Here is a 26994-nt window from a genome sequence, read left to right as displayed (position 1 = left end):
GATGGAGTAGCATTTTTTTTTTTGATTTTTTAAATGATGATTATATTATTGATATTTCGGAGTTGTCATGTTGAATAGTATGGAGCTTTAGATTACAACTTTCATGAAAAAGAATGAAATGTGCTTTTGTTGTTGCCCACAACGTAATTTTTAATATTAGGATTTAGAAGAATTCAATTTTATAAGATATTAAACGTTAATATAAATTGTGTATTAATGTACTTTAATTTCAATTTTCATTAATTCACTCCAACAAATAAAAGACTAGTTACACTACAGTGTTTTCAAAAGTAAATTAAAAAACTGACGACAAGTCTAGAGAATTTTCACGTATACGAACATGTATAGCGTATTGTAATAAAAAACTAGAGTGGGAAAAACATTTTTATTCCAAGCTAGAATTTGAAAATAATTTTATTAGTCAATATTTTTCATCCTATCAATGAGGTAAAGTGAAATTCAATTTTTTTAATAAATCACCACAGGCTGTTTAGCTCAGTGGTAGAGCTTCTCTCTCGTAAGGAGAAGGTCGAGGGTTCAATCCCCTCAATAGCCATTTGAATTTTAATCTTTTGCTATTTTCACCATCCTTTTACTTTTTCGATCTTTCAACTTTCTATATCTTCACATTCACATGCTGTGCTACCTATATCTGAAATATTACCTTCCATCTCCAAGTAGTTATCGAGAACGAGCTGTTCTAAAGTGTCGATAGGTTTTTGGCTTGAATTTTTCTTTTCGGAAATTAATTCCGATTTTTTAAAAATTTTCAAGTTGTCATTCAGTACCAAACGTGTAATTCTTGTAAATTCTTGTAAATTCGAAATATTTAAGATGCCACGTTTTGAGATTAAAATTTAAAGCAAAAAGGAAATTGTAGTGTACTCCATTGCTTAAAGACACAACAGGCAAACCTGGCAAGTGAGGTCTAATTACGGATCCGCAATTACTAATTCGATTGCAAAATGGATAATATTCATTTTCAACAAACAAAAATTTTCATTTTCACATTTTCATGTTTTCATTTGACTGTTGTAAAGTAATCGTTTGCTTGGTTATAAAGTCTATTAATGGTTGAAAAATTTTACAGAAAAGCTTATTATATTTTTTAATTAACCAATTTATTTTATTATTTTCAAAAAATATCTGCAATTAATTTAGCAAAACCAATCAGTGTGCAATTGTACAATGTGCTTTGTTGTGCAAAACCCTGGCTGCTTATTTTTCCATAGACAATACTCTCTGAAAACTCAACAAGTTCATCATTCTCTCCTTCATTCCTAAATCAATAACTTCCGATCTTGCATGCTTTTCCATGTGCTCAAAATAATGGCATCCATCACAGAGCAATTCAAATTCCTTCAACTTTTCTAATTGTTGTTCTTCAGTCATTGCAAGAATTAACTTGTACTCATTAACATTATTGGCTATTTCCCTCTCTTCATCATCAATATCTTCTGTTGCTTGGGCTCTCTTCTTCACACCATCCCTATTCTTGTGATGCACATGAAAGATCTTTCCCAATTCTGAATTGGATTCAAAAGACAGACCACATTCCTGACATTTTCCTCCCATCAGGTTGATCATCTTTTCATGACAATATTGCCAATTAGAACCACCTTCAACATTCCTTGCATGTTCCAAACCATGACAAGGTCTACACAATACTTCCAACTTTTCATTCTTCTTGAACCAATCAGCACCAAACTTTTTGAACTCGGGAATGAATTTTGTTGTACTCCTAAATGTCTTTGTAAAGTCGTGATCCTTATACATGACATGATGAAGAGTGAATGCATTAACCTCATGTAAATGTTCCATTTCAATACGACATCTATTGCACTTGATTGACAAATCATCCTTCTCCAATACTTCACTTAAAAAAGTTACGACCTAAAATGTTGTTTTTCATCAAATAAAATTATATGTGTTCAACATGCATTTTTGAATTTCTGCCAAGTTTCCATTCTCTTTTCATTATTCTTGAATTTATCTGGGAAATGATCATACAATTCTTGGACATATTCAAGATAAGCCCTTGCCAATTTCAAACCATATTCATGAGAAATATTGGATGAAGGTCTTGGAGGACACTTGTTGAGTTTAACATTATCCAATATGGGAAGGAATTCTTCCAAGATTGAATTGTTTGGTTGGTGGAGTTGATTCAATGGTAGAATCCTTTCTCTTACTAGTAGTTGCTATTTCACTAATTCATTAAATCAATGTATTCAATGTACTACCTTCTTTCAAACATTCTTTTTTCATATATTGTGTTTATGGCAAGGAATTCTTGATAAACTATTCCATTCAGGCATTTTTAACAATTCCCAATTCTTCAAAAAACCAATTTCTTTACTTTCATTTCTTTTTCGAAAAAAATATCAAAACAAAATGGATGACTTGCTCTCCAATCTCTCACCCGAGGTTTATCATGCTCTCATGACAGAAATGCGAAACGAAATGGGTGATCACGGTCTACACAACTACACAGAACAAGCCACTGCCTTTCAACCTCCAACTACAAATCAAGTTTCCAAGGAAAGATTTACACGAGCAGCCATTCTCAAACATCATTCAACAGCATTGATTAAATATCGACCATCGGAAGGGGATGTTTGTGCATGGAAGGATAGAGGACAAGTGTGGAAAGGTCAGGTTGTGAAAGATTTGGAAATTGTAAAGGGAATGGAATTGATTCAGATTGAACAATTGAAACTCTCACCAAATAATTCACCAAATCATCCAAATAGAGGGAAATATTTATTTGCTAGAATTTGTCAACCAGTGTTTAGAATGACATCAGTGATGACTATTGTAGAAAATGGGTTGACTGATTTAAATACTAATATTGTTCAATTAGCTATTTACAATTATGGAAAAGTTAATATATCTGAAGAGTTTAGAGTTGGTAGATATGTCATTATTAAGAATCCATATTACAAAATCTATTCGGATGAATGGCCAGGATTGAGAATTGACAATCCTAATGAATTGTTTTTTGTGGATGATCAGAAAATTATTTCACAACTGAAAGAATCTCACAAACAAAAAGTAGAAGAGTTGACTGAACCTCCAAAATGGAAAATTATTGTAACAGATTATGTAATGACAGAAAGAGTTTTACATTCTGGATTTATTTACAATGATTCTTCAATTTTCTATTGGGGAGGTATTTCTCATACAGAAAAGGATTTGATTTCTCGACAAATGAGTGAAACTTTTGGTGAATTAATCATGTTGGATACTTACTCGAATATACTTATTACTCCAGTGGTTAGTGGAGAAATTCCTGAAGCTGGAAGAAGAAATGGACATGTTTTCATTTCTGATTTTGAGGAAAAGTATGCTTATTTAATTGGTGGAGGAGATGATGGAGTTAATGATGGATCCTTTCGACTCTGTTTAAAGACATTCGAATGGAAAAAGTTAAAATTCAAGTTTAATTTGGTTCTTTCATGTGCAGCAAGTGTTCCTGGATTTATTTACATTTATGGAGGTAGACAGTATTCAGGTGAATTATGTAAAAATGTTGGAACCTTTTTCAGATATGATATCAAGAATGAAAAGCTTCAAAAATTGAACATTTCCAAACCTTGTCCTTCAGACAAATCAAAATCTTGCATGACTAGTATTTGCAATGGAAAATATTTGATTTTATATGGTGGAGATGGATCAAGATTGGATTCTTTGAACGATATGTGGCTATTTGATTGTTCTTCTCTCGAATGGATTGAAATTTCTAACATTTCCAAGACTAAACCACCTCCAATGACTCACTGTGGTTGGTCTAAAGTGAAAATCAATGGAAAGGACAGGGCTTTAGTGTTTTATGGGGGTACAGGAATGAATGGAGTGGCAAGTAATGAAATTTGGTCACTCGACTTGAATACATTCAATTGGGAAAAGGTTCTGACTACTTCAAAGAATATGGAAGCATTAACTGGATATTGTAATCATGTTTCAAAAATGAGATTGTATGTTTATGGAGGAATGGATAGATTGAAAAAATTAAGCAACAAGATTTATTGCTTTGATTTGAGATATCACTTTAGAAATTTGAAGGATAATTTGGAATTGTATGATTGGCAATGTGTGGAATGTCAAAAATACACAACACAAAAGACCAAATGTGGAAAGTTTTCATGTTGCTCTGGTAAATGTGAGGAAAATTATAGCAAAAAACATCCAGAACCTGTTAAAGATATTCCACAACAGAAAATTCCTGAACAATCAATGAAAGAAATTAAAGAATCATCAAGTGAATCATTAAGAGAAGTGGAATTAAGAGAACAAGTGGAATTGTTACAATTTGCATTGAAAAGAAAAACAAATACAATGCACCAGCTCATCGACCAAGTCTCTGAAATGGATAATTTGAAGAAAACTCTTTCAGACAGAGAATTTCAAGTTCAGAATTTGGAGATTTCAGTAAAGGATTTGACACTTGAACTCAATCGATCCAAGTTCAATTTAGAAAATATATCCAAAGAGTTGATCACATCCAATTTAAAGTATGAAAAGAGAATGGAAATTTTACACCAAGAAAAATCACGATTGGAAAATGAAAATAGACAATTCGAAAGGAAAGTTAAGGAAATTGATTCAAAGAAAAGTCAACAAGTGGAAAAGAAAGTTCAACAATTAGAAACTAAACTTAATGAAATGACCCAATCTAACAAGCAATTAGATTTGGAAAAGGAAAATCTCAAGAAAAAGACTGTAGAACAATCGAATATCATTCAAAATCTTCGACTCTCCAACACTAATCTCGAACAACAAGTTTTAAAACTTAATAGGGAATGTACTCAATTGGAAACTCAAACTCATCAATTTTTATGTGACTTGGAGGAGAAGGAAAAGGAAAATCAAGATTTGATTGGAAAACTTGCTAAATATTATGAAGATTTAGAATCACAAGAACCCAAAGTCAATAATCATGAACATTTACATCAACAAGAACTATTTGAATGTATTATTTGTATGGATAATAAGGTAGATCATGTGAGTGTTCCGTGTGGACACTTATTTTGTTTGGATTGTATTTCCAATCAAGTCAATTGTCCAACATGTCGAGGAAAGATTGAATCCAAGGTAAAAATTTTCCTAAACTAGTAAATTTACTGAAAGTTTCTTTCAAAATATTCACACAACCATGGAAGAAGATTTTGCTGTTGTGCTTATTCATCTTGTGAAAATTGATTGTCTAGTTGACTAGAAATATTTCCAATAAAATTTCATTTTCTATTTTCATAAATAAATTTAAATTTCCTATTGTGAACATCAATAACAACTTGAGAAAATCCCCTATTTCTAAATTCATTTTCCTTCAGTCTCTTCTCTTGTTTTCCTCTTTTACTTTGCAAATCATCATTTTGATTACAATTTCCATCATCCGAAGCTAAAACGATCAAATCAGAAAATTTGGAAATTTCTTCAAATTGAACTGGGCGAAATAATTTTGTTTTAAAGCAAAATATAGAGTTACTTGTTAAAACTTCTTGGAAAGAGATTCCAGCATTGCCTACGTGAATAGAAATAATTTCTCTCATTTTTTTGTGGTTTACAATTTATTGTAAACAATTTTATAATATTTACATAAATATAATTAATAATAGAAGAGTATAATCAATTTTACGGAATCAACAGTAGTTGACCACAGTATTTCACATACTATTTATTTTCCAAATTGCAGATTGAATAAGCCCGCTCCAAAAAAAAATGTCATCACCATCTTCCCACACTATTCTCTGCATTTCCACACCATCACAAATTGCTTCTTGTCTGGCAACGTATCAAGAATTACGTCCACACCTGATAGATGAACAACAATTCGTTTTGCAAATTGAACATCAACAAAAACAAGATGGTTTTAGATTGAATGCAATTTCGATCGGTGATGAAATTGTTGCACTCGTTGGATATAGAATTATGACAACAACTGCATGGGGTAAAATTGTGTATATTGATGATTTGGTTTGTAAGGAATCTCATAGAGGAAAAGGATTGGGAAGTCAATTGTTACATTTTGTGGATAATTTTGCAAAGGAGAATGGATGTAAACAAGTTCATTTGGATTCTGGATATCAAAGAAATGCAGCTCATAAGGTTTATTTGAATAATGGATATATTTTAGGTTGTCATCACTTTATTAAAACTTTAAATTAATTTCATTATATTCTAAATCATTATTGTTCTGTTTAAAAAAGACTACAGCACCAGAGGTTCCCAAGTTGTCTCCAACCTCAGTACTGATGTGGCTCGACGATGCTTAACTTCTCAAATCGGACGGGATGAGGTGCATTCATCGTGATATGGCCGTAACCATTCATTAATTAAAAATAATTGTCATATTAAATCAATGGCAATTAAGTCTAAATAAAATGATTGTTGCTGGTTTAACACTTGAAAAACAATTGCAGCTCTTATGTATTTACATTAATTTTTAGTACTTCTTTTCCTTTTCTTTTCCTCCACTGGATTATCTTCTTCATCATCAGCCTTTTCATATGGTACAACAATATTGTTACTGTTTAATTGCTCTCTCAGTAACTTGAATTTACCTCTCTGTGGAGAACGTACAACAGTTCTGAACCGTGGTGACTGGAAGGTGAGGAGAAGTGTTGTGTCATTATAAATATTTACATTGAGTCTGAACTTGTCTGTTACATTGTCACTGCTTGTTTCTCTGAACCTAAACTCCAGCTTGGCTTTGTTGTATCCGTGCTGTAATTCATTGTATTAAAAAATTGTAATGGTATAAAGAAAGTTGACAGGTTGAACAAAATCCAATAAAAGAAATCATGAAAATGAAGAGTTAATTAAACATGGAATGCACCTCAGTTTAGCTTACCTTTGAAACGTCAAATTCTTGATAACATCTACCTTTAATACCTCTCTTGCCTTTTCTTTCCTTTTTAACACAAAAAATTGGAGTATTGGTATTGCCACATACTAATTCAATTTTTACCCATAGATTGGGTAAGCCACAATTCACAGTGCACACACGCAATGTATACTTGAGTGAGCTCAACAAGTGATTCTCTCCATTGTACTTTTCAAAAACCAAATTCTTTGTTGAGATGACAACTTCATCAGGTGTGAGCAAGGGTTGTTGATCAAAGGGATCATAATTATGCAAACCAACAATGCAGTCTGCTTCGGAAAAGAAGGAAGGTAAATACTTTTTAGAAGATCCTCCAGTGTTGTACTTTTTCTTTGTTTCACCACTCTCTGACATTTTAATATAAGTAGGGATTCTATTCACACAAACTATTTAAATTTTAAACTATAATTGCGTAATATATATTGTTGTTGTATAGCTATTTGCACTACAAATTTCAACAATAGGGACGGAAATTTTTCAAGATCGTTTAAGAACGTGCTGGTTACTATCACGTGATTGTTTAAATCAAGACTGCCGGCAACACAAAATGAAACGCGCAACAACGGAATTTAACTGCCAACAACAAATTATTGGTACTCTAGATTGGGTTGGTTGTTTTGTGTTAAACCTTCCCACAACAATAGGTGATGCAAATTTTTTTAATGTTGTGATGGCGTGTTCTGAGGACGCAACTGAGTCACAACATGACAGAAGGGAGGAGTTGTTATTGGTTACCATGTGAGGAGGGCGTCCAGTGTTTTTGTACGTTGCGTCTACCGAATTTGCTAAAAGGATTTGTTGGATGGTGATGTATTCATCTCTTTTATGTACCTCATTCCTTGTCAATTACAAATAAGCTTGGATGGTGGTTGCTTTAATTTGTATTTCAATAAGCTTGATGGGTATTCGTTTACATTGGTAATAGTTTACAATATCAATTTTAATGCTTTTGATGGCAAAGTTTATTTCGCAATCAGGTCATTCAAATTCTCAATGAGATTGGATTAAACAATTGTGTATTAAAGAGTGTATTTGGTGTCAAAGTTGAAGAGGTACCGACAGATGGTTTAACTATGTATTAGAATGTTATCCTATCGTACGTTATCCTGTCCTAATAACTCCTTTTGAATACCGACAGATTTACAGAAAACCAAACTACAATTTTTAGTTCGCCAAGTTGATTAAAGATTTGAAGAATTAAGAACTCAGTAGGGCTTGTAACAATTTCATAATTGATGAACTAAACACGTCATAACGGATAGCTTTCTGCCATTTTAAAATTCAAAGTACTTTTTCTTAAAATCCAATTTAAAAAAATGTCAACAGAGCCCATCACCCAACAACGACAATTTACATTTGATCACTATCGGGTGAAAATTCCAGCTGAAATTTGGCTTCAAATAGCTCAATATTTACGTGTGCAGGAATTGAATGAGTTGGCGAGGAGTGACAGTGCCATGTTTGATTTTATATTTTGTAGGAATTTAAAGAATGAAAATGGTCTTGTTCAAGGGTTGAAGAATTGGTTTAATCTTGGTTTAACGACTGAGAAAGCTCAAGAATTAGATGATTACACACTCATTCAGAGATTTATTTGGAAGCGATTATTAATACACTACTTTCCAAGATTCAATCCAGAAATTAATGTAAAGAATTATTTAGCAGTTCTTCAGAGAAGAATTAAACATTTGCGAAAATTTCCAAAAAACAACTTCTTACATGTTGATGATGATTTTATTGAGAATTGTGAATGGGTGTACAAGTGCCCAATCAATTTTACTCTAATTGGAGAAAATTATCAGGAAACTGCCCTGTGTAAAGTTTGTAATGAAACTGTTTTCAGAGTGAGGCATTTAGAATCATTCAAGTATCACAGTGATGCTGGACATTGTGTGGCATTCACATACAAAGGAAAAGTTAGTCGAGGTTGCATATTGTATTAGAGTTAACAGGTACAGTGTATATTTTACCATTTGAGGGCAGTTGGCGTAACAATATTCAACTTTTCAACAGCATGATATTGAGTGTGAAGGATTGATTTTGCTTGTACAGAACCCACAGACCCCTTAATCCAATTGTAATATAAATTATTCAAACCTTCCTTGACAAGATTCGAATTATTTTCACAAAGAGATTTGATGTTAGAAATGTCATCCCTATAAAGCTTTTCAGTTTGGGCCAAATGCTGCTTTGGGGTAATGGTTACAGAAGAAGGTGAGTCGATATCCAATGTGATCTTTGGTTGTTTGACCTTCACTTGACCTCCTCCATTCAGGCATCCAATAGGACAAGCCATAACTTCAACAAAATGGAAAGGTTCAGAATTGTCTGCTTGTTTCATTCTTCTTACCAAGTTTTGAATATTTCTAAATCCATTTGCAATTACAAATCTCAATAAAATCTTTGAAGAATCAGTTGGATCAACTAGTACAGTTTCTCTATAGTCGCTATTTCTCTTGCTTTCAAATATAAGAGTCTTATCTCTGAGGTCAATTCCAAATAATTTCTTGGCAGCATATTTGAATACAATCTCACAATAACCACCAGATCCTGTGGCATCACTTTCAGATCCAAGCCATTCAAGTAAAGTGGCATCCTCACTAATATCTTGGGTGGAATGATGTGTGGATTGAGACAAAATTTCAAAAATGCTATCCAATTGATACTTTTCGTTTTTGATGAAATTTTCTGTGTTTCTAATGAAATCTTCAGGAGTTTCTATTTGAAGTTCCTTCTGAAGGAGTTCTGTAATTTCGCTACTAGTCAATACCATATCAACTTTATCGAAAGGATCATTGGTAAAGTCTGGTCTGCTAGCCTCTAATTTCTTATCAAAGCAAGGCATTACAGTAGTATGGTAAACCTTCAAATTTTCAAGTGAAATCTCATTGGATAACTGTTTCATGTTGCTGGTTATGAACTTTTTGACAAAAGTACCCATAATTTGTTGGGGAGATTTAACTGTTGAAATGGATGGAATAATTTCAGGTTGAGTTTTTTCTGCATAACAAATCCACCCAGGGCAAGCACTAGCAAAAACAGGTCCCTTGCCTTCCTTGTATCGATTGAGAAAATCTTCACACAATTCCAAATGAGAAACCAATCTTGCAAGGGTTGAAGTCTCAAAAACTGCAACAGCTCCAAACTTAACCTTAAACAGGTATGACAACCGAGAGAGACACTCTCTCACTGATGAGCACTGATAATAGGAAGATAATGAGGCTGCACTTTGTTGAGAAATTGTAATTACAAATATAGAATTTGGTTGTGGTTTCACAACTCTTTTCGATCCAGACAATAGGATCGAATCAAGATCATCTTCCAAATCCGAAACATTCACCTTATCTTGAATTTTCTCAATAAATGGGGAAAATAATTTCATTTCCTTTAAGCTTGTCAAGAATTGTTCCACACTTTGTTGATTTACCAAAACACTTTCTGCAGTAGTAACACAACCAGAACAAGCCAAACAATCAGCCAATTCAATTTTTGCAATTTTCTTTGGTTCGGCTTGTTGACTATTGTTCAAATTAATGGTTCCTCTATTATTGCTTCTTCCGATTCTTCTTGTGGGATTTCTATTTATCGAAACTCCTCCCACAGAATCATCATTGTCAAGAGAAACACTGACTGCAGCAGTACCATTCTCCGATGTGATGTTTTTGCTAGATGTTGTTGAATCTGACTTTGAATTGGTCATGAGAAAGGGTTTTATGCAATCTTGTCTATTCATTGGTAGAAAGTCGTCCAAATCGGCCAGCATGAGTGCTGTCGACATGGTTGGTTCCTGTTGAGGAATGTAGGAGGACATTGATTATTGTTGTGGCGTTTTTTTCTTCTTATTAATTGAGGAGGAATGGACACAGACCACGCATTTCCTTCATCCGACTCTGTGATTCTTCTTTTTCTAATAATATTAATGGAGACCAACCGATGTTAATGAAAAGAATGAATTGGATCAAAAACTTGCTCTTAACCTAGCAGTCAGATAATAGTGGCAGTTCGTTTTTGTATGAAAGTGAAGGCTTTTAACTATTCCCGCCAAAATAGTATCAAAAAAAATGAATCCAAAACAATACCCTTCATCTTCAACTTTTGCACCAATAGGTTCCAGAAGTGTTGCTTCTAACAGTAATAGGACAAATGCAAAGACATCTTCATCATCAGATGCGAACACAACATCTGCCACAACATTGTACAAATTGGCCATAGTGGGATCCGAACAAATATCGATATTAGAATTGAATACATTGGATGGAAAATTGAGTCCTTATAATTCGTTAAATTTCCCAAACCGAACAATTAATGACACCAAATGGAATCACAATAGTATGTATTTCAATTAAAATATTTGTAACCAATGAGTGAAAACAAGATAAGGTACTCATTTCGTGTAGTGATGATGGAAGTGTAATTATGGGAACACCTGAAGGTGAAATATTTGGAAAATTAAATATTGAAGAACAAGTACAATCAATTTCTATAGGAGAATCATCTCTCAAACTTTGTTCGGGAGGCAGCTCATGTATCGTAAAAATTTGGGATCTGAAAAAGAAGGAAGTCATCAATACATTTAAGGGACATAAGGAAATTATCACGTGTGTCACATTCAGCGAGGGTGATCAACATGTTGCGAGTGGTGATGCCAGTGGTACAATTCTGATTCATAATATTGTATCGAATACTCTCTCATGCACCCTTTCGAATACACAACAATCAATCAAATTTTTGGAATATTCACCTTTTTACAAAACCCTATTGGCAAGTGCCAGTGATGATGGAAGTGTAACAATATGGGATACCATCTCTGGAAAGCCATATTGCTCATTTCCTAATCAACATCAAGCTCCATGTGTAGCAGTACATTTTTCAAAGCAAAATGTTGCTCTCCTTGCTTCAGCAGGATTGGATAAGAACATTTACTTTTATGATATTAAGGAAAAAAAGTAAGCATTTTCATATAGTTTAGTAGAATAATCATATAATTTTAAAATTAGGATTGTGGAAAATATTCGAGTTTCTCAACCAATATCTTCATTTTCATACTTGGATAATGGATCAATAATGGCTGTAGGAACATCTAATGGAAGTGTTTTCCTTTATGATTTGAAAAAATCAACAACGAGTCCAATTACTGAACTTACTGTCGATATGGGATATATTAGAACACTAACCTTTCAATCTAAATCTAAGAAATCCACTGCTAAACAGCAGACAGCTCAATCTGAAGTACAAAGACCACGAGAATCCCCAACCATTGAATCCTATTCATCTCTCAAAAAGCCATCAACCCCTCCTTCCATTCCTCAAGAAAGACAAGTTAAACCACCTACACTTAACATAGACAGAAATCATGGTATGGATGTTTTCTCTCCTGTTAAAACAGGTAAAAGTATTGAGATTGGATCTACACAATTTCCAACACTGGAGGACATCAAAAAACAAGCTCAAATGGAACACTTGAGTTCCAAAATTAACACAAAACTCTCCCTGGAAAACCCTTTTAAACCAACCACTTTCAAAAGTCTTGATCTGAATAGCAGTCAGATGTTAGAAAATTCTACAAATAATCGATTATCCATATACAAATCCCTAAAACCAACTCAGGATGATAGGTCTGTATTTTCTCCCTCAGGACCAACCAAAAAGCCTAAATTTAACTCTCCCACTGTCGATGACACCAATAATGAGAATATTCTCCCACCCTCTAACTATCATCCCCAAACTCCTCCCTCACTCGAAAATGTTGATGAGTTATCTTTTGAAGACAATCAAAAACACAATGAAATGATCGATGACGAATCCCTTCCATCCTCAATAATAGCAACTAGTTCATCACCACATCTATCTAGACAACAGCAACAACAGAAACAAACTCTCTCGACTGGGTCCCCAGTTGTGTCAAATAGTATTTCTGAGGAAAGAATGAAAGATGTGATGAAGGATGTACTTCAAGAATCCATTTTCAATCTTCAGAGTTCAATTCACCAAGATCTCACCAACATTCATGTAGATGTTTTACGTCAATTCTGTATTCAACAAGAGCAGACATTCTCTCTAATTGAACAACTTTCAAAACAAGTAGAAAATTTAACCGAGGAAGTGAGATCATTAAGAGAAGAAAATAAGCAACTCAAAAACCTATTCTAATTTCAATAAGGTATGAAATTGAAAATTAATGTATGCCATTCAAATGCAATTCCATTTTATTTTTAAAAAATAAATTTAAAAAAAATGCCAGCCCAAAAATCCACCCTCATCAACATCTGCAAGGCTTGTACAAAGAAGTCTTCTTCCGTTCTTCCTTCAAGAGTCTTCCTCTCATCACACTCTTTCCACACCACAACAAGATCTCTTTCTATTACACCATTCGGCGAAGACGAATATAAAATTGGATCCAGTTCTTTCAAACAACAAGATGCCAAGAAGGTTTTCGACCTTGTTTATGAAGGAAATTGGAATGGATTGGCCGAATTGAAAAAGGAAAGAGAAGGAAAGGTATCACGTGGTGATGCTGCTTTAGAATTTGCCAAGGCAAGCGACTACAAGTCTCTCATTTCTCTCAAGCAACACTACGATGCTCACCCACGTGATTTGGAAATTGATGATATGGCCAAGATTATTGCTGCTTTCGGTCAAGTTGGTAGCGTACCTGATGCTGAACTTACCTTTGGATTATATATTAAGAGAGCTTCAACTGATAGAGAAGTTGCTTCCTTGCGTAATGCTTTGCTGTACTCTTATCTTGTCAATGGAGAAGAAGAAGCTGCTCAAACTTTCTTTGTTCAATATCCAGTCAAACCAACCATTTCCACCTACAATCTTGTTACTTCTCACTCATGGAAGAATACACCAACCAAGCTCAACGAACACTTGAAGTCTATCATCGGAGGTAAACAATAATTCTACTCTACCACCTTTTAACACCAACAATAACAACAATATTAACCAAAATGGGTCTTTGTTTTGGTTGATTTTAATTTTCGACACCTTTTTCAAACAATAAAAACTATAATATAATATTAATTATTTAATTGTCGTCGTTCATAATATCTAATAGTACAACAATTTGTTATCATCACATCAATTAGATACATGAAGAAACAATTATAATAATAAAACAACACAGATTAGAAAAAAATGTTTAAAAGTAATAGTCGTTCTCTCCTCTCACGATTTTTAAAGACAGCCAACACACATCATCACTGTAAAATTGTCTTTTCATCATCGGAAGTATTTTCACCAGCCTTGTGCCATCATACAAGTTTATTTTCATCAAATAACAAGAATGTTGGGCTCCAAATGTTCTTCAACAATACAATCAACAACAAGTGAGATTCTTCCACTCTTCACCAAAACAATATGGTCTATTTTCAAACTTGACCTCTAATATGTCTGATGCTTTTACTAATCTCTTCAAAAAGAAGACACTCACCAAGGAAGATGTCGAAGAGGCCATGCAAAAAGTTAGAGTTGCCTTGTTGGATGCTGATGTTGCTGAATCTGTTGTTTCACAATTTGTGAAGGAAGCCACTGAGGATGCCATTGGTATTGCAGCTGTTAAACAAGTTGAATCACAGGAAAATAAGGGAATACTGTCACGTATTGCAAAATGGGTTGGTCCGAATCAAAAAGCTGAAGAATTACCAAAATCTGCTACTGTTTACTTGATGGTGATGGATAGACTTTCAGAATTGTTGGGTGGAGGTGTTGCTCCTTTGGAATTAATTCCATCCACTGAAGGTAAATCAGTTATCATGGTGACAGGTATTCAAGGTTCTGGTAAAACCACATCGAGTGCCAAGTTGGCTTTACAATTAAAGAGAAAGGAAAATAGAAGAGTCTTGTTGGTATCACTTGATACTTACAGACCTGCAGCTCAAATGCAGCTTCAAACATTGGCTCAACAAATTCAAGTCGAATCACTTCCAATTATTCCAGAACAAAATCCAATTGAAATTGCAAAGAGAGCTATGGAATATGTGGGTCCAAATGGTGAACAATTTGATACTGTAATTTTCGATACAGCTGGTAGAATGCACATTGACGAACAACTCATGACAGAATTGGAAGAATTAAGAGCTATTGTTCAACCAAATGAAACCTTGTTGGTTGCAGACTCTATGCTTGGTAACGACGCTGTGAATATTGCTACTCAATTCCACGATCGTGTTGGTTTATCTGGTATTGTTTTGACAAGAATGGATGGTACTAGCAGTGGTGGTTGTGCTATCAGTATGAAACAAGTTGTTGGTTTGAGTGTTAAATATATTGGTATTGGTGAAAGGATGGATGATTTGGAAACTTTTGATCCCCAAAGTTTGGCTAAGAGAATTTTGGGTGGAGGTGACATTATGACTCTCGCTCAAAAAGCTAAGGATGCCATGAATTTGGATGCTGCTCAAGCTCAACAAAAACTTGTTCAATTCAGTAAGGGTGCATACACATTCAAGGATTATCAAGATCAAATTCAAATGCTTAAAAAGATGGGATCTCTGAAAAATATGGCCAGTTACCTTCCAGAACAATTTATTGGTAAATTCAGAGATAAATTGGATAATATGGACTTGTCATTCATTGATAATCACGAACATATCATTAGTTGCATGTCTGAACAAGAAAAATTGCAACCTCTCTTGGTTGAATCATCGAGTGCCAGAAGATTGGACTTGGCTAAGAGAGCTAAGGTTGAAGTTACCGATGTAAACAAGATGCTCAAGATGTACGAAAAGATGAAATCATTCATCAGTAAGGCTGGTTCAGCAGCCATGAAGGATCCAAAGAAAATGAGTGAACAAATGATGAAAGATCCAATGTTCTTTGCCAACATGTTCCCAATGAAAGTGAAGAAACAATTGATAAGGCCACCAAAGAGATAAATTTTTATTCTTTTTCTTCGACAATGTAATTGATTACATATTGATGTTTCATCTTGTCGACGTGAATAATCTTTTTGAATGTTTCATTTTGTTCCCTCTTGATAGCAATAACTCTACTGTTACTCATAACAAATGATTCAACAGCTGTTTGTCTTTCAGAATTGTTGGCAATCTTTAAAAGGGACATTGGAATTTGGAGCTCGTCTCTTCTCTTACCGTTCACTTGCACGACACAGAGTTGACTCTTCTTTTCAACCTTAATTTCGCTTGGAGTAACAGTTGGGAAGGCAGTTTCGAACACAGATGTACATTGTTTGAGTGGGTGATCTTTTGGTAAATGAGCTGTCACTGTCTTGAAGGTCTTTTCAGCAAATATTGGTGTGAAAGGGGCCATAACAGATGGTAACAAAAGCATTGCTTCTTCATAAGCCTTAGTATTTCCAATCTTTTCTTCATATTCTTGGAGAGCAATACCATATTTGTGGAGATTAGAAACACAAACATTGAATGTATAACGAGATGTCACACCTTCACGTGTTTGTTCAATGAGAGAATAAATCTCCTTCAAGAATTTGAATTCATCATCAGATGTTTCCACTTCAGATTGTTGTACATTTTCAGATTTACGTTTAGCAAAGTTGGAAATCAAACCATCCAAACGAGCAAGGAATCTTTGTTGCCCCAAAATTTGATTTTGTTCCCACATCAACTCCTTATCATATGGAGCTTTGAATAGAATGTAGAGACGAACAGTATCTGAACCAAATTCTTTCACAACAGCTTCTGGATCTACACCATTATATTTGGATTTGGACATCTTTTCCCAAACGCTTGTCAATGGTTTGAGAGTATTCTTATCTACAACTGTGCCATCTTCCAATCTTGTCATTTCTTCTGGTTTGTAATACTTATTGTTATCCAAATCTTTGAATGTTTCACCTTGGACCATTCCTTGAGTGAGGAGAGTATCAAATGGTTCCTTATGTTTCATATATCCTTCACTGTGGAGGAATTTGTGAATGAATCTAGAATAGAGCAAGTGAAGAATGGCATGTTCAATACCTCCAATATAGATATCTACATTCATTTCCTTATCGGATTTTTCTACACTAAATGCCTCCTTATCATTCTTGGCATCGGTATATCTGTGGAAATACCAAGATGAATCAACAAAGGTATCCATAGTATCAGTATCACGTTTACAATCGATACCCTTTCCACATGGACATTTGACATTAATCCAATCTTCAACTTTGGCCAATGGAGATGGTCCCTTACCAGTAAATTCAATATTTGTTGGCAAAAGAACTGGCAAGTCCTTTTCAGGAACTGGAACAGGTCCACATTGAGGACAATGAATGATTGGAATTGGTGCACCCCAGTATCTTTGTCTTGAAACTAACCAATCTCTCAATTTGAATTGGACAGATGGCCCACCAAAACCTTGTTCTTTAGCAAATTGAATAATTTTTGGTGTAGCTTCAGCAATTTTCATACCATTAAATTGTGCAGAATTAACGAGAATACCATTCTTTTCAGTGTAGCATTGATTTTCATCGACAATATCATCGAGTGGTTTGATTACTCTCTTAACTTGGATGGAGTGTTTTTGAGCAAATTCAAAATCTCTGGTATCGTGAGCTGGGACTCCCATAACACATCCCTCAGCAAAGTCAGCAATGACATAATCGGCAATATAAATTGGAATACGTTCTTTGGTGATTGGATGAATAGCATCAACACCAGTATAACAACCTTCTTTTGAGTTGCTGGCAACTTCATTTCTCTTCACACTTGTCAATGATGAAAGACGCTTAATAAAAGCATCAACTCTAGATTTATCCGATTCTGGAACCATTGCAGCAATTAATTTATCATTTTCTGGAGCAACAGCTAAATAAGTGACACCATAAATTGTGTCTGGTCTTGTTGTAAAGACAGTAATCTTACTTCCACTAGTTGTTTCAAAAGAAAATTCAGCTCCTTCCGATTTTCCAATCCATTGTTTTTGCATTGTTCTAACATTAATTGGCCAATTTTCCAAAGTATCAGCATCTTCCAATAATTCCTATTATTAATATTATTCATCCAACATTAAATCATCAATTAATTATCATTAAATCAGAATTACAGAATAATTATTAATAAATTCCAAATTTAAAAATCATCATCACTAAATAATACTGAATCATATTGCATTAAACATACGTTTGCAAATTCTCTAATTTTGAAAAACCATTGTCTCAAATTCTTTCTCTCCACCAAAGCACCAGATCTCCAAGATCTTCCCTGACTATCAACTTGTTCATTGGCCAATACAGTATTATCAATCGGATCCCAATTTACCAAAGCTTCTTGTTGATAGGCTAATCCCTTCTTGTGGAGTTGAAGGAAAAGCCATTGTGTCCACTTGTAATATTCCGGATTGCAAGTTATCACTTCTCTCTCCCAATCAAAATCAAAATCCAAGGCTTTAATTTGTTCCTTCATGTGAGCAATATTCTTGTGAGTCCAATCTGCTGGAGAAACACCTCTCTCAATGGCAGCATTCTCTGCAGGTAATCCAAAGGCATCAAAACCAAATGGATGAATAACATTGTACCCTAACATTTTATGAGTCCTAGCAATGAGGTCCGAAATTGTGTACACTCTAACATGTCCCATGTGCAAATTACCACTCGGATAGGGAAACATGGAGAGGACATACTTTTTCTTATTTAAAAGTTTTTTCAATCCAGCCATTTTTTATGTGAATTGATTTTTTAATTTCTTTGCTGTTGGGAAAAGAGTAGATTCTAATTGTGATTTGATATTATTGAGGAAGGAAATACAGCGAATTTAATGAATGAGAATGAAGAGAAAATATCCAAATAGTGCTCCTGCAAAAGTGTCCAGTATTGAATGTTGTTTGGTGAGGACACAACTTATTCCAATTGCCAATGGATTCAATAAAGTCCAATATCCAAAAATGTGGAGTTGAGTGAGTGACAAATAGGTAGCCAGAGAGCAATGGCCTGATGGTACTGTGTTGATATTCAGATCTGCTTTGTGCATCTTTTCATAGAAATACTTTGTCAAGTTGTCCAACTTTCCGTTTTTTGACTCATAGTGAGCTATGCTATCCCGATAGAAATCTGGAGTATTGGATGGGAAAATTACAAAGAAAATACATTGTGTAATTGTCACTAGAAGCATTCCAAATAAGACTCTAAATAAATATTCCAAATCAGGTGAGGTGGGTATAATCAGAGACATGATAAATAAATCTCCAAAAGAATACAAATAAATAGCATGAGGAATAAAGGGTATCCAGTCATCTAATTTACAATGTAAATTGATAAAATCTCTAGGTTTGGCCATTACAATTCTTTGTGACTGTGGATAATTAAGATATTGACCTATCAATCATAATCACTTACTTTGAAATATAGTTCAAATCCTCCAACAAATGCAAATAAAGAAACAACACATGTGGCAAAGTATTCGTATAAAGTAAAGTTATTATAATTTAAAAAGAATCCAATCAAATATTGAGAAAAACATAATACTATGATAATACCAAATCCCGTGATGACATCTTTCACCTCTTCATGTTGTTGTTGTTGATTCTGCTGATGATGAACTTGGAAGAGTTGTTTAGCCATTTTTTATTTGCCATACGCATCTTCCCTGCCAACAATTTCAAGGCCTCTAATTTCAAGGTCTATCACGATTATTAAATAAATTGCCGTGAGTTGGGCTGATATATGGTAGTAACAAAGTATCTAGTTCAATATTGAAGAGATCATTTTCAATTCCTTACAAAGAGTATTATATATCTTCTAAGAATCCTGTAGATCTGAATCAAACAAATTAATTTATTAATACGTTATCGTATCATAGGATTGATATGGTTTGTCCTTAGAAAAAAGAACAGGCCCTTTGTTGCCGTTGAAAGGAGTTGGCGCCAAATGATTTAAAAATTTAAAAAAAAATACGACTAGGACGATTTAAGGCACTACTTAATTTGATAGATCAAAACATCATCTGCACCATTATCATTGAAAAACATTTTAAATGTCTAGTTTGTTGGACAATAGCGAGTTGGATTTGTTTGATAATCAACAATCCATTGAGGAGATGCAGCGGGAGATGGATACCAATCTTACCATGCTCAAACAAACAAGTATTTTGGATGATGAATTTGATGATTTGAATGGATCTTTAGGAGGATCTTTCTTTGATCCAACAGGAAGTAAATTATCACCTCTTGAAATGAGTGACATTTTGCTTTCTCCAACAATTCTAACGCCGAGAGCAAACCTCTCAATGGGTGATGAAGAGAAACGTTTTATGGATGGGGAATTCTTTGAAAAGGAGATAATGGTAAAAAAGGAGAGGGACAAAGCATATTATATTACAAAAATGGATTCTCTAATGCCAGACATCAAATATGAAACTCCAAGTGGAAATCTAATTGAAAAGAAAGGTGTAAATAATTATTTAATTAATGAGAAGTATATTCATTACCCTTCTCCGTTAGGAAATTCTGCAAAACTACTCAACCTTAAACCTGGATCTCAAAAAGACCTTCTAACAGAGGATAAGGTTTTACCCAATATTAGTGACAGAAAATCTGTTGCTCATAACATTAGATTGATGGCTGCCTCAAAATTACTGAGCGAGGCTCAAGAAGACGAAAGTGGAGAGTGGCTTTTTACTCCTAACATTCAAGGCAATCCAAAAACTCAAATAACATTCTCAGTGCCCGGCTCCAAAGTAGAAAAAAAGGAGGAAGACGACTTTTTAATTGGAGATTCTTCTGAGGATGAGTTTTTCCAAGCTTCCCCAGTTCTTGAAGACGAGTCAAAATATGTAAATGATGAAAAAGCAAAGAAACAAGCCACAATTGAAACAATTAACCAACCTCCACCCCCTCAACCAGTAATAATAACAAAATCTAAACCAAAAACAAAAACAAATGCCGTTGATCCATTAAGGAGATCGGAACCTTCAAAACCAATTAAGGATATGGGATATAAGCCTCAATTTTTCAATCCAACCGATGAAATTAAATGTAAAGAACCCTCAGAAAAGAAGAAGCAACAGTGGGATAAGACAAGTACAGCCAATACATCGAGTGGTAGTATTGGTTCAACTGCTGTTAAGAAACCAAGTCTTAAAGATGCCATACCCACAAATTCCACAATGTTTCCACCACCATCAGCCCAAAATTCACCTCGAAGAGGAAGTATATCATCACTTACATCCATAGTAACTGATGTAAGGAAGAGTGTGGAAAGAGTTCCTGTAAATACTCAAATACAAAGAGTGAAAACTCCAACAATAGGGGACATGAAAGCAAAGAAGAAACCTTCTAGGCCCAACACAACTGGAAATTCTAAAAGTTTCACCACATCTCGGCCAAACAGTCCTCTTACAGTTGCAACTTCTTTGCCTGAAACTAAACAAGAGCTAGATCAATATGATGTCACTGATACGTTTAGTGAAATAAGTACTGCGGAGAGTGTTGAAATGTATGACAATGATTTTTCTTCTTTTGAAGTGCACGATAGAAGCCAACCAAAAAATTGGAAACTAATGCAGTGGAGAAGGGAAAACTACAAGGAAAGAACACGATCATCTTCATTCTCTAAAATGAGTGGTGAGTCCAAGTCTAGTACTCCAACACCAGTTGGATATATTTCTGACGTTTTCTATTCTCCTCCAACCAGTCCACAACACAAGCCCTCCTATGATTCCATAGTTATAGCTCGAGACTTTGTTATGGAAGTAATAGATATGAGCTTTAACAAGGCTATTGAAAAGAGATCTATTGAGCAACATTCAATAGCATTTTTTGGAAAAACTGATGTTACCAGATACGTTGATGATATAATATCTTCCTCACACCATAATTCTTATAGACTTATACTCAATGTCAGTATTTCTCTTTTCCTTGACAAAAAGCTTACTGAGCTTGATTGGGTTGAGGAAGATGTGCCTTGTTTTGTAGAGTTTTACAAGATTTTTGAAAATGACCCTTCAAGAAATCAATCATTATTCAAAATATTTGCATTCTACTATTCATTTGTAAACGTGGGAGGAGGATCTAATTTGTTGGAAAGAGATGAGCTGTCCAAATCCTTCTATTACAATATTGATGTTGTGCAGAACAATAGAACTATACCATTCGAAAGAGGAGCCAAATATGAGTGGAAATTACGAGAAAATCTCTATTTACCAGTACCTTTTGCTGATAGAAAACAAAAGTTGGAGCCACACCCAATGGATCCATCCCTTCAGTCTACATTCTTTTCTCTTTTTCATATCAAGGATTTGAAAGGTCCAGAAAATGAAAAGTACATCACACCATACCAGCTATCTCCTCCACAAACTCCAGTCAAGGAAAAACCCTCCTCCAGTAACAGTGCTCTCAAAACTGATGAGAATATTTTTGCAGTCAACCTTAATGCTTCTGAGTCCAACTCTCCTCCACTCACTAAACAGAATAATCAAACGAAGAATGTTAATGACACTCTTCACACAGATGATATTCAACTATCTCCTATTTTCATGCCACCAACACCACTCCCAAATAAGAACCCAGGAAAACCAGTCCAAGAAAAGGAGGCTAAGTGTTGTTCGATCATGTAATCAAAATATATTTCCTCTGTTTTAAGTCTTGATAACAGTTGGGAGGTTGAATAAACTTTCCCGCCAAAAGTAGAGTACAATTTTCATTCAAATAAAAAAATGTCGACAAGTAAACAACAACTACAAAAATCGTCATCAAAACAAGAATTAAAATCAAAGGAGATCATCAAAAAAAAGGAATTGGATGAAGAGAATAGTAGCGGAGACGAAACTCCTCCAAATATTGAGGATTTAGGAAACAACAAACCATCATCCTATGCCAAGTTGGATAAACTTGCAATGGAAGGCTCTCCAGATGTAAATAAATCTCTCCTAGAGGAGCTTGAAGCAAAGGAGAGTGAAATACGAGATTTAAAAGAAGTTGTGGAAGAGTTGAGGAATACAAACCGAGAAGTAGAAGCTTTGTTTTTGGATGGTATGTAATATTACAACAAGATTCAATTTAATGACTTCATGATCAAGATTCGGAGGAATTAATAGACTTGAGAGACAAAAAGCTCATTGAGCTGGCAAAAAAAAATAAGAATATAATTGTAAAATTGAATAAGGAAAAGTCTAAAGTTGCAGTTCTTACTCAACAGGTACAACAATTACAACAATCGAGTCGATCAATAACAGTCACAAATAATAACAATCTGAGACATTTTAGTTCTAAGGTGAGGGAAAACTTAAATGAAACCAATTCAGGATCTGTGGAAGAAGAGGACGGAGAGGATGAAACAATGAAATTACTTAAACAATTTAAAGAAAGGGCTGCAACTTATGAGAAACGAATGAAAATGCTTAGAGAGCAAGGAGAAAAGCACAAGAATGAAAATTTGAAACTGAGAGCTCTTATTCAAAAAGAAGTTGGTGATGACTTGTCGATTGATTCACTTCTTACCAATAGCGACGGGTTTAGAGGAAGAGCTCAACAAATTTATTTACTTAAAAATAAGGTCAAGGATCTCCAAAAGAAGTTAGAATCACAAACAATCTCTTCTCCTACAATTTCAAATATTCCAAGTCCTCTCTCATCAACAATTAATAGTATATCTCCTCAATCAGTCTCTGCCAATGAAAACAGCTCCATTTCAACACTATCTACTGTTTCTGTGGATGAGAGGCAAAGAAAAGCAATTGAAAAACTTGAACAAGAAAGAAGGAATGAAGTTGTCGATTTGAAAAAAGAAATTACTGAAAAAGTGGAAGAAATCAAAGCTGTCAAGAATAAGTTGGATGCATCTGTGGCTAGAAACAAAATTTTAGAAAAGACCTACAATGAGATTAAGGCCAAACAGGCCAGAATGATTGAGAAATCCGAGAATGACAACAAGCTTGTCGATTTGTTGAAAGCAGAAATTGACAATTTAAAGAAAAGAAGGCCAAAATCTGGAGCATCTATACCATCTGCTCCACAATTAGAGCAAGAAATCAAAAGGCTGGTAGGTAGTACTTTTAATGAAGCTTTGCTTAATATTTTCTATAGGGCAAAGACATTGAACAAAAGGATGAAATCATCAAATATTTGAAAAATGAGCTTCAAAGCACAAGTAGAAGAGCACTAGACACTCTACAATTTCAAAATACTAGTTTCGATCTCAAACAGCCAATTTCCAATACCACACCGGATGAGGAATTAAGATTAAAACTCACTATTACAACTATAGAATTGGAAAAGTTGAAAGAACTTAAAAAAGTTACTGGATCTAAAATAACAGAGCTGGAGCAAAAGCTGAACGAGACTAATGAAATACTGATGAAAGAACGATTGCAAACTTCAGAACTGGAAAGAAAATGTCAATTCTTGAAAGGAGAAAGAAATACGTTCGATTATCCTTCAACATCACAACTCCAGGAAGAAATAATGCTCCTCAGAGATGAAAATGAAGCTCTTAAACTCACAATTGAGCATAGTAAACGATCTAAGGAAGAGGAAATCAGGACCTACCAAGAAATTATTGAAACACAGAAAAGAAATTATGAACAACACATAACTGCACTCAAGGATAAACTAGGAGAATCTTCACAATTATCTTCGAGCTTTGAGCTACCATCTATTAGACAAAGAACTCCACCAAGATTAGACCCAGAAGCACAACAATCAGAATTAGAAGAAGAACAGAAACGATTACTTGAAGAAAATGATCAATTGAAACGTCAATTAGCAGAAATCAAGAACATGTATAATACACTAGCTTACTCTCAGCAACAACGAAAGAAATTCACTCTCAATAAATAATTAATAATTTAAAATTAATTTAAAAAAATGAGTAAATGTGAACGTACCCAACTTTTAATCAACGAGAATATTGATGATTACTATATTCAACCTGCAACAACCAGTAATGACCCAATTTTAAATTATGATTTATGTATTCAAGAACATAAGAATGGTTTATTTGTGATTTGTTTATCTCCGAAGCACTTTCTTTGCCAAAATACTTTCCGAGTAGTAAAAGTGCATTTTCCAATTCAACCACCAACTACAACAACACCATCCGATAATGCCATGGAGGATGATGAAAAACCAAAGGAGGTCAAACAACAAAATAACAACAATGGAAAAAAGAACAAACAAAAATTACCATGTCACTCAATTCAACCAAACACAATAATTTGTAAAATTGAATATGCCTCAAATGAGTCTCCAGAAACAATTTGCTCATTGGAAATACAATCATATGTGAAAGGAAAATTAGTAGAGGTCAATCAGAGATTATCTGAAACAGCTACACCATCTTTGTGTCAAACTCATCCACTCAATTTTGGATATTTAGCAATTATTGACCCAAATGAGGCTATTAAGAATTTGAAACAAAAGAATGAACTAATGAAAACTTGGAAACCAAGAAAGGATTATTACTCTCAATAAATATTGTTTTCACTATTGATGTGCGTATAGTAAGAATCGTTAAGGTCCTTATCAATTTGTGATTCCTAATTTTCTTTTGTGGTGTGTGAAATATTCCAATAAGGTTTGTTTGTCAGCTTTTTCAATAACATTGTATCAAAATAAATTCAACCCCAGCATGAGTTTTACAAAATTGACTCGCAGAAACAACACAAACACATCCCGTTGCGCGCACTTTTCATTAGTTTACAATTTCTATTCTTTTACTTCCAAACAACCATCCAGTGGCCACAGATAAAAACCAGAAATGTTTGCAAACAGAAAGAAAACACAAGAAAAAATGCCTGAATTTCCACCACTAGGTGATTATATGATCGAGTACAGTAAATCAAGCCGATCAAAATGCAAGTTGACTGGCAAGAATATTCCACAAAGTGTTCTTAGGATTGGAAAGATTGTCAGATCAGAGGTTGATAGTTTTGGTGGAAATTATCCAGAATGGTACAATTTTGAAGGTAAATACTTTATAATCACACACCACCATCATCATCAATAACAAATAATATTTAATTTAGAATATATCAAAGATGATGATTTGGTTGAAAAATTGAAGAATCACGAAATACACGGATTAAAAAAATTAAAAGCCAATGATAAGAAAAGAATTGAGGAATTGTTAAAACAAGAGAAGAAGAGAAGTTTGGAAATTACAATTGATGAAGAGGAAAATCTTTCTAAAAAGATTAAAATGTCAAGCTCAACACTCACACGAACAAGTGCATTGGAAGAGTTTACCAATGATTTGATTTATGAAATTTCAAAGTTTCTCAATGCTGAATCATTTGCAAATTTGGCAGTGTTGAATTCTAGAATGTATGGAAAGTTTAACTCGTGCATTTGTGATATGATGAATAGAAATGAGTTTGTACAAGTGATGAGAAGTAAGAAGGTGGATCCTAGATTTAGTGTTCACCTAACCTCAAATCTACCATCTGTTGTTGAAGAGTACAAGAAGAATTGCTCACTATCAATCAGTATTCTATTCATGGCACTAGAGTATGTTTCTTAATTCAATGAGTTTATTAATTTTTATTCAGTCGATATCCTGGAGGTAATTCAGATGAAATGATTTTGAGTTGGAAACTCAAGGTTAAACCAAACAAGCCAGTACAAATCAAGAAGGGTCAATTACGTAGTTGGGATGGTTCTCTCTCTGGCAATCGTTCAATGAAAATTCAAATTGACCGTTCTCCTATTGATCTCCTCAAGAAAATGATGAGACAATCATGTGATACTCCCAATAAGGATAATTTACACTACTTTACAATAAGGGATAATAGATTTGATTCAGAGGAGTATGATACTGAATGGAGTGGAATCAAAATAGATGTTGCCTTATCAGAAACTAAAGAAAACATTTTTTCCTTTCATCAACAAGCAATTTATACAAACGAAAGGAGAAAGAAGGCAGAAAATGATTCAATTGAGTATCCTTTGAGTGAAAATGCAACATCCCTTGTTGAATCTCTTCAAACATTTTGTGGAATATCAAGAGTAGAGGCCGAATCAGAGGGACTATCTATCTCTTCAAAAGAACCACCAAAATATCCAAAAGCTTACTGTTTTGACATTGAAGAAGCCACTGATCAATATGAACCACTAACCATTTATTTGCATAGAATTTATGAAAAGTAAGCTTAATAAATACTTATTCCTGAACAAGGAGATGACTAATTTCCATCATTGTGTTCTACAGGATA

General features: G+C 34.2%; 12 protein-coding genes and 1 non-coding gene across 13 annotated transcripts; 9 read left to right on the top strand and 4 right to left on the bottom strand.

Moving 5' to 3' along the window:
* The first annotated feature begins 484 nt into the window (after positions 1-484).
* On the top strand, positions 485-556 carry NAEGRDRAFT_t177. The gene has a single exon. It is a non-coding gene; the product is annotated as a tRNA-Thr (tRNA).
* Positions 557-1218: 662 nt separating this feature from the next.
* Positions 1219-1821, bottom strand: NAEGRDRAFT_64726 (uncharacterized protein; the record flags this gene model as incomplete). Its single annotated transcript, XM_002679919.1, has 1 exon — positions 1219-1821. The coding sequence occupies one exon, from the start codon at positions 1819-1821 to the stop codon at positions 1219-1221; it is 603 nt and encodes a 200-aa protein (XP_002679965.1).
* Positions 1822-2394: 573 nt separating this feature from the next.
* On the top strand, positions 2395-5115 carry NAEGRDRAFT_64725 (uncharacterized protein; the record flags this gene model as incomplete). The annotated part of the gene is made up of 1 exon (XM_002680039.1): positions 2395-5115. One exon carries the CDS (start codon positions 2395-2397, stop codon positions 5113-5115), a length of 2721 nt encoding a protein of 906 aa, XP_002680085.1.
* Positions 5116-5721: 606 nt separating this feature from the next.
* Positions 5722-6168, top strand: NAEGRDRAFT_64724 (GCN5-related N-acetyltransferase; the record flags this gene model as incomplete). Its single annotated transcript, XM_002680038.1, has 1 exon — positions 5722-6168. The coding sequence occupies one exon, from the start codon at positions 5722-5724 to the stop codon at positions 6166-6168; it is 447 nt and encodes a 148-aa protein (XP_002680084.1).
* A 514-nt stretch (positions 6169-6682) lies between these two features.
* NAEGRDRAFT_78872 (uncharacterized protein) lies at positions 6683-7483 on the bottom strand (the record flags this gene model as incomplete). Its single annotated transcript, XM_002679918.1, has 2 exons — positions 6854-7483; positions 6683-6726 (listed from the first exon to the last, which is right to left on the bottom strand). Coding segments are annotated over exons 1-2 (429 nt in total), but the record flags the coding sequence as incomplete, so codon positions are not given.
* Positions 7484-8586: 1103 nt separating this feature from the next.
* Positions 8587-10709, bottom strand: NAEGRDRAFT_78871 (nuclear prelamin A recognition factor). Its single transcript, XM_002679917.1, has one exon. It carries the CDS (start codon positions 10695-10697, stop codon positions 8853-8855), a length of 1845 nt encoding a protein of 614 aa, XP_002679963.1. The 5' UTR covers positions 10698-10709; the 3' UTR covers positions 8587-8852.
* Positions 10710-10947: 238 nt separating this feature from the next.
* NAEGRDRAFT_78870 (WD40 repeat domain-containing protein) lies at positions 10948-13063 on the top strand (the record flags this gene model as incomplete). The annotated part of the gene is made up of 3 exons (XM_002680037.1): positions 10948-11215; positions 11262-11832; positions 11884-13063. 3 exons carry the CDS (start codon positions 10948-10950, stop codon positions 13034-13036), a joined length of 1992 nt encoding a protein of 663 aa, XP_002680083.1. The 3' UTR covers positions 13037-13063.
* Positions 13064-13120: 57 nt separating this feature from the next.
* Positions 13121-13910, top strand: NAEGRDRAFT_78869 (uncharacterized protein; the record flags this gene model as incomplete). Its single annotated transcript, XM_002680036.1, has 1 exon — positions 13121-13910. The coding sequence occupies one exon, from the start codon at positions 13121-13123 to the stop codon at positions 13787-13789; it is 669 nt and encodes a 222-aa protein (XP_002680082.1). The 3' UTR covers positions 13790-13910.
* Positions 13911-14277: 367 nt separating this feature from the next.
* NAEGRDRAFT_31705 (uncharacterized protein) lies at positions 14278-15765 on the top strand (the record flags this gene model as incomplete). Its single annotated transcript, XM_002680035.1, has 2 exons — positions 14278-14391; positions 14467-15765. 2 exons carry the CDS (start codon positions 14278-14280, stop codon positions 15763-15765), a joined length of 1413 nt encoding a protein of 470 aa, XP_002680081.1.
* A 658-nt stretch (positions 15766-16423) lies between these two features.
* NAEGRDRAFT_31768 (uncharacterized protein) lies at positions 16424-18507 on the bottom strand (the record flags this gene model as incomplete). Its single annotated transcript, XM_002679916.1, has 2 exons — positions 16424-17833; positions 17974-18507. Coding segments are annotated over 2 exons (1944 nt in total), but the record flags the coding sequence as incomplete, so codon positions are not given.
* Positions 18508-19821: 1314 nt separating this feature from the next.
* NAEGRDRAFT_64718 (uncharacterized protein) lies at positions 19822-22401 on the top strand (the record flags this gene model as incomplete). The annotated part of the gene is made up of 1 exon (XM_002680034.1): positions 19822-22401. One exon carries the CDS (start codon positions 19822-19824, stop codon positions 22399-22401), a length of 2580 nt encoding a protein of 859 aa, XP_002680080.1.
* Positions 22402-22500: 99 nt separating this feature from the next.
* On the top strand, positions 22501-24622 carry NAEGRDRAFT_47230 (uncharacterized protein; the record flags this gene model as incomplete). Its single annotated transcript, XM_002680033.1, has 3 exons — positions 22501-22816; positions 22969-23825; positions 23990-24622. The coding sequence occupies 3 exons, from the start codon at positions 22501-22503 to the stop codon at positions 24620-24622; spliced, it is 1806 nt and encodes a 601-aa protein (XP_002680079.1).
* Positions 24623-25574: 952 nt separating this feature from the next.
* NAEGRDRAFT_64716 (uncharacterized protein) lies at positions 25575-26929 on the top strand (the record flags this gene model as incomplete). Its single annotated transcript, XM_002680032.1, has 3 exons — positions 25575-25749; positions 25822-26290; positions 26332-26929. 3 exons carry the CDS (start codon positions 25575-25577, stop codon positions 26927-26929), a joined length of 1242 nt encoding a protein of 413 aa, XP_002680078.1.
* Positions 26930-26994: the final 65 nt, after the last annotated feature.

This window comes from Naegleria gruberi, assembly GCF_000004985.1.
Source record: "Naegleria gruberi genomic scaffold NAEGRscaffold_11, whole genome shotgun sequence".
In the NCBI taxonomy this organism is placed as follows: Eukaryota; Heterolobosea; class Eutetramitea; order Acrasida; family Naegleriidae; genus Naegleria; species Naegleria gruberi.
This window is presented reverse-complemented; position numbering and strand designations above follow the sequence as displayed.